General features: G+C 42.3%; 1 protein-coding gene across 1 annotated transcript; it reads right to left on the bottom strand.

Annotated features, from left to right (window-relative positions):
- Window positions 1–285: 285 nt before the first annotated feature.
- PLK2 (polo like kinase 2) lies at window positions 286–5,147 on the bottom strand. Its single transcript, XM_069962746.1, has 14 exons — window positions 4,888–5,147; window positions 4,086–4,193; window positions 3,868–3,984; window positions 3,632–3,761; window positions 3,360–3,447; window positions 3,170–3,265; window positions 2,850–3,048; window positions 2,613–2,760; window positions 2,420–2,511; window positions 2,192–2,309; window positions 1,673–1,913; window positions 1,445–1,574; window positions 1,162–1,272; window positions 286–1,038 (listed from the first exon to the last, which is right to left on the bottom strand). Exons 1-14 carry the CDS (start codon window positions 5,113–5,115, stop codon window positions 847–849), a joined length of 1,998 nt encoding a protein of 665 aa, XP_069818847.1. The 5' UTR covers window positions 5,116–5,147; the 3' UTR covers window positions 286–846.
- Window positions 5,148–5,852: the final 705 nt, after the last annotated feature.

Here is a 5,852-nt window from a genome sequence, read left to right as displayed (position 1 = left end):
CTCCTGAAACGCGTAAACTTTGTGCTTTTATAATAAATATGAATTTGCTTTTCACCACTATGGTGTAGCCTTGGACATTTTCTGGGACAGCGCTGTTTACAAGTATCGAAGTTTTTTTTCCTAATTATATAGTTTGACATTGGGCACTCATACATTCTGTGCAGGGTCTGCCTTTTATTCCATCTCATCCATTCAGCACAGCATATAAATAAGGGTAATAACACATCGGTCGTTTCATGAATTTATTGCCAACAACGTATACAATGTATACTTAAAATAATTAATGTCAGGAAAAAAAAAAAAAAAAAAAAAAAAAAAAAAAAGTCATAAATACTTCACTTTTGGGCTGTAATAATAAATTATTATAATAACTAGGAATGCACTTGTCCAGCCACAAAATGTGGGTATTAAAACAAAAATATATATTATATATGGCCATAGTTCACAGTTTTGCAGCAGTAAGCTGCATCTATCACAGCGATTCCACAACGTCACATTCCAGTCCTCTAAAACAGACAACTTTCAATTCGGAATCGTGAAAGGTTCACAGTTCAAATCCACGACCATCAAGATGCTCTCTATAGAGCAAAACACATTGTAACCCCACTTTTTTGGACTCCCGATAAAGTTCGCCATCCACGGAATTACTTTCCACAAAGTCAAAACTGGTCCAACAAAGCAGGATGAATTGATCTACAGTCTGGTTCCAGCCCAGCGTGCTACGTAGGAGGTTTGTTTTCGTACCACCTCCTCTTTCCATACGTGCTAGGTTCCGATGCTTGACACTTGTGAGCTCACAGTGAAGGACTTTATAATCCTCTATGTTCCCAGAAACCTTCAGTCACATTAATTGCACCTCTGCAACAACATGTTAAGCGCATATTCCATTCTGTTCCTCAAGTCATTTGACCCACCGGACATGAGAAGCGTACTCAAACGGAACGTGGTAGACATCCTATCTTCATTGATGTAGGTCAGAAGATACTCGTCGCTTTGGTTGGCTATGATGATTTTTGTGTGATCATGATAGAAATTAACCTGTTTATAAAGAGAATGAACCAATTTAGTAATCTTATAAGCACTTGTACTCTATATATGGGTCATTTTACAAGGCTAAGCTAAAACTTTGGACCAACCCACAGAAACTTTGTTGCCATTTACCTGAAATGTGCCATCATTGAATAGCATCATGAGGGCCTTGTCAGACTTCAGCCACTGAAGCAGATATAAGCGAGGTCTGCACACATCTGTCACACTGGGCAAGTCTCCCCCCTGTGAAAAAAATATATATATTAGTCACTGTATATAAACAACCAAACAAGATCTAATAGTCACACATAACTATCTATAAACTAAGTAGTCATGGGTGATAAATTTGGTTGACTGTTTTATAAGGCAACTTGCAAAGATTGAAGAAAGTGTCAAATGGCAGTAGAATACTTACATCCATGAGATTCTCCTCCATGTAGTGAGAAAAGTATTTCAGGACAGTAACTTGGCTGATGAATTGCTCTGGAGCTTCAGTAGCAGCAAAGATGGAACATTGGCCAAGTTCAGCATAGTAGTGCACAGTCCTGAAAAGAGGCAAAAACCATAAGCATAAGACATCCGTTGAAGGAATGTTGACCGTAAACAGATAACCAAAATATTACAGACCATGTGCAATACTTACTTTTTGTCGGGCAGCAGACTCATGTGTGCCCCATTATTAAACAGTACGCCAACAGTGTGGTCAGACAGCTGGTAACCAAAGCCGTATTTATTGGAGTAGTCGACCCATTTTGTCACCCAGTGGAATGAGGTGGTTAAGTGTTCTTTTGGAATACAATCTGAATCAGGCATGTTTTCTAGGCAGCCCCTGAGGACTCTGGCAACGGTATCGGCCACACTGCCCATGGTGCTGTCTTCTAGACCTGGAAATAAGAGATTGAGATGTTAGTACCAATTACAAGCAAGCCTGTGTGCCTAGGGAACTCTTGGCACATTTTCAGCAATCTAATCTAACAGCCTGTTCAGAAGGAGCTCTGTGCAATTATCGTCTTGTGCTGGTTTATTCCAGGCAGCAAGCACATTTTTATAATTGTGCCGTCAACATTCTGACTTGTGGCAGTGCCAAGGCAGCTGAGAGCCTAATAGTGCCGAGTGATAATGCAGCCAATAAGTAATCACTAGCTTGATAGGATATACTTACATTCACTGCTGCTGCTACAGCTGCCCAGGGTTCCTCGGACAATCATTCGTATCGTATCTCCCATCTGCTGCTTGTCAGGCTTGTCCACGACATTTGACTTGGAGACAGTCTTGTTCTCCTGGAAGGCAAGAAACAAAGAAAATAAGAATCAAGCTGAACACCAAAGATCAATAGGTTCTAAATACAGATTATTCCCACCCCCTAAAGTAATAAGGAAGTTCAACAAACCTCATCCGTTCTAGGATTCTGCTGTGATATGGATGTTTTCTTTAAGTCTTGTCTTAGCTTGTAAATTTCTTCATCTTCCTTTACTAGTTTATCTGTAAAAGTAACGGGTCCTGGTTAGCTAACAGACAGACAAAAAGACTTGAGACACAGATTTCCCTTTTACCAAGCACTAGATGGTAAAATATAAACTTACTGTGATTATCCAAGTACTTTGCTTTTTCTTTCTTCCCACCGAAAAGAGCTGCAGCAGCTTTCTTAAAGAAGCTCTTAGCTGGACTTGACAGGTGGAAGTCAGGAGCGGTATGACAGCAACTAGAAGGAAGCCTGTCTGGTGTGAAGCCCTGGAGGGAATAAGCAGCCATTAGTGTCTGTCTATAGGAAGAGCATCATATACAGACAATGGATTCTCAGAAACAAAATCACTACCAACCTGGGTGAAAAAGTCGTGCTGAATAATTTCATCAAGGCCAGGCCTATCCTCTGGGTTTCTGGACAACATGCCAGCTATGAGATGCTTTGCAGACGACATTAGTGAAGACGGCAGAGAGTACCTTGCCTCCCGGATACATCTGTAGGTCTCTTTTAGATTTGTGGTTTCAAAGGGAGGTCTTCCAAGCAGCATGGTATACCTTTAAGGAACAATAGATTGTTTAAGAATTGTGTTCAAGAATGTGTTCATCACCTGCACATGAGTGCTACACAAACAGTTTACAATCCCTATCCCACCATTGAAGCAGCAAAGATACTTACATTACACAACCCAATGCCCAGATGTCTGATTCACAGCCATGCCCTTGTTTGTTAAGCACTTCGGGTGAGAGGTAATTTGGTGTGCCGCATATCGTTCTGCAGAAAAAGCCATAAGAACATCATAAGTCAACCAGATCACATGCATAGGAGATGCACAGTACAGGGGGAGTATATCGTTTAGTAGCCCTACCTCCTTCTTTGTTCCAGAGGTTCTAGTCTGGCTGCAAGGCCAAAGTCACCCACTTTCAGGTCCATACTTTCATTAATAAAAAAATTTCCTAAAGAGACAAAAGCCAAAAACATTAGCATTACAGGGAAAATAAAACCTATGCTATCAGTATACGGAATATTGCACATGCAACAAAGCTGATTATTTGTCACGCTATAACAAAGAAATATAGCTCTGCTATGTCAGTATTTATTCAAAATATAACAAGCAGATCATATTTAGAGAAAACTTACCTAGTTTTAGATCTCTGTGAAGGATTTCTTGTTCATGCAGATATTTCAAGCCAGACACGATCTGTTTGAGGTAGTATCTCACTTCAGGGTCTGTCAGTACTTTTCTTGTCTTCAGTATATGTGCCATAGACTAGAAAAACAATAGAAGATGTCATGAGTTTGTGTCAGGGAGCGATCGGGCACAGACAAAGGATGTATACACTGCAGCCTTGTAAGGAGAGAGACAAGACGCTCACCCTTCTGCTGCAGTACTCCAGCAAGATATAGATGTTCTCCTTATCCTCAAAATAGTGATAGAACTGCACAACATGTCTGTGGTTCAGGGTCCGATGCAATTCAATCTCCTTGTCAATCTGGAAGAGAAAGGGTCAGTGAATTTCGTATTCTAAACAATGATGCAAGAGAGGTAACTGGGGAGGACAGACATCTCTGCACACAATCTGACATCACCCACCTTCTCTCTCTGATGAGGCTTTGACACCCTGCTGTGCGGGATAATTTTGGCAGCGTAGATTTTGTTGGTTGTCAAATCTGTCATTTCATAGCACTTTGCAAATCCTCCCTGCAGAAGAAAAAAAAAAATAATAATTAACACTGGTTGTTCCGAGGAGCCTTAACAAAAGAAGCCATGCAACAAATAGACACTGCAATTGGTTATCATGCAATAAAACAATTACAATAACCAGACAATTGCAACAACAAACCTACATTGTGCACAACACAACAAAGGATTTCCGAAACCACAGATAACCTAGCCCTTCCGATAACACAAGCCATCCCACAACAAAGGATCCACACCTCTAGGAGCCTGTATTACAGCGCCTGCTGTTTACTTGTTGCTGTATTATTATTACGAAGCGACCAAAACAAAGACAGGATCAATATCTGACTATCAGAAGCTTTGCCATGCACAATGCTCTAAACTGACTCTTATTAGTCAACATTCACATTTGACTGTGGGCATAAGACCACTCATTTAATTACAGACGGGTTGCATTTTAAAGGGGGTTGCATTTAGGCACAAACCCATACAATATTGGGGATGCCATATACAATATTGGGGATGCCATATACAATATTGGGGATGCCATATATAAGCAATAGGTAACTGATGGTTGACCAGAAGCAGGACAGCCCATAAGATATCCAGCCAATCTATAGATCCAGCAGCCTGCAGAGGTTAACATGCCAGCACATCCATGTAATTCCAATGCATGAGACTCAGGAAGGATGCCCATCTTGTTGCAGGCTTTTACCTTGCCAAGCACTTTGCCCCTGCAGTAACGTTTGCCAGTGCTGGGGTCAGTGATAATCCTGGACACCTCGGTGGTAGTAGTAGTTGTGCAGGTGTGATGGTGCACATGCTGCTCCCCATCAGCCGGCAGCTTCCACCTTCTGTTACTATCGCACACTCTGCCCAGTGCCTGTTCACACATCTTGCTCCCGTTGTTTGGCTGGTAAGTAATAGTCCTCAGTATTTCCATAACTCCCTCTCCACCTCCAGAAGCCGCACGAACCAGCACAGTCTGCAGGCTCCAGCACCGGGTACTGACTTATATAAGCTGTGCTGGCCACGCCCCCACCATAGACACGTCAGGCAAGACCCGCCCCTTCTGTGGTCATTGCCTGGACATATTCCTCTCTCTCTGGTCCTGCAATGCTGGAACTCGGCTGATCCCCCCTGTGCTAACAGTGGTAGCCCCCGGGGGGAAATATATGAATGAAACCAGCAGTATAAATAAAGCCAGAAAATACCATGCTGCAGTGTAAGGAGGGGGAGCATAGGGTAGCCCGACGTATATATTTATCCGTGTAAATGAGAGACGGATTTGGAGGACGGTTAACCCTTTGTTTGCAGCTTTCATGTAAAGGAATTGCTGTGATTTCAGTAGTAACACACAGCTGCTTGTGTCGACTACCCGAACTGTGTGCATATTGTAATGACTGTAATACCTGGTGTTTGTGTACAGAAAAGCTCAGCTATGTAGATGAAGGGCAAATGCAGGGTGAGAGGGGGTGCCAAAGTAGCCCCCTGGTAAAACTACAACTCCCAGCATGCACTGACTGTGACAGCTGGGAGTTGTGGTTCTGCAGCAGAGTATGAGGAGCACTGCTCTATGTCATCTATTTACATAGGGTGCATTCTGGGTCAAAAAATATCAATCTCATATATTTGGTGGTCTTGGGTTATTACTACTTGGCTGGGGAATGGGGGTTGGGT

This window comes from Dendropsophus ebraccatus, chromosome 3 (genome assembly GCF_027789765.1).
Source record: "Dendropsophus ebraccatus isolate aDenEbr1 chromosome 3, aDenEbr1.pat, whole genome shotgun sequence".
Taxonomy (NCBI): Eukaryota; Metazoa; Chordata; class Amphibia; order Anura; family Hylidae; genus Dendropsophus; species Dendropsophus ebraccatus.
This window is presented reverse-complemented; position numbering and strand designations above follow the sequence as displayed.

Bases quoted from the DNA above. Each gene is read 5' to 3' on its own strand.
- PLK2 (XM_069962746.1), bottom strand. From the start codon at position 5,115: ATGGAAATACTGAGGACTATTACTTACCAGCCAAACAACGGGAGCAAG. The intron at 3,762-3,867 runs GTGAGCGTCTTG...TTGTTTTTCTAG, and splicing joins TGGAGTACTGCAGCAGAAGG to TCTATGGCACATATACTGAA. The intron at 1,575-1,672 runs GTAAGTATTGCA...GCCTCTTTTCAG, and splicing joins AGTCTGCTGCCCGACAAAAA to GACTGTGCACTACTATGCTG.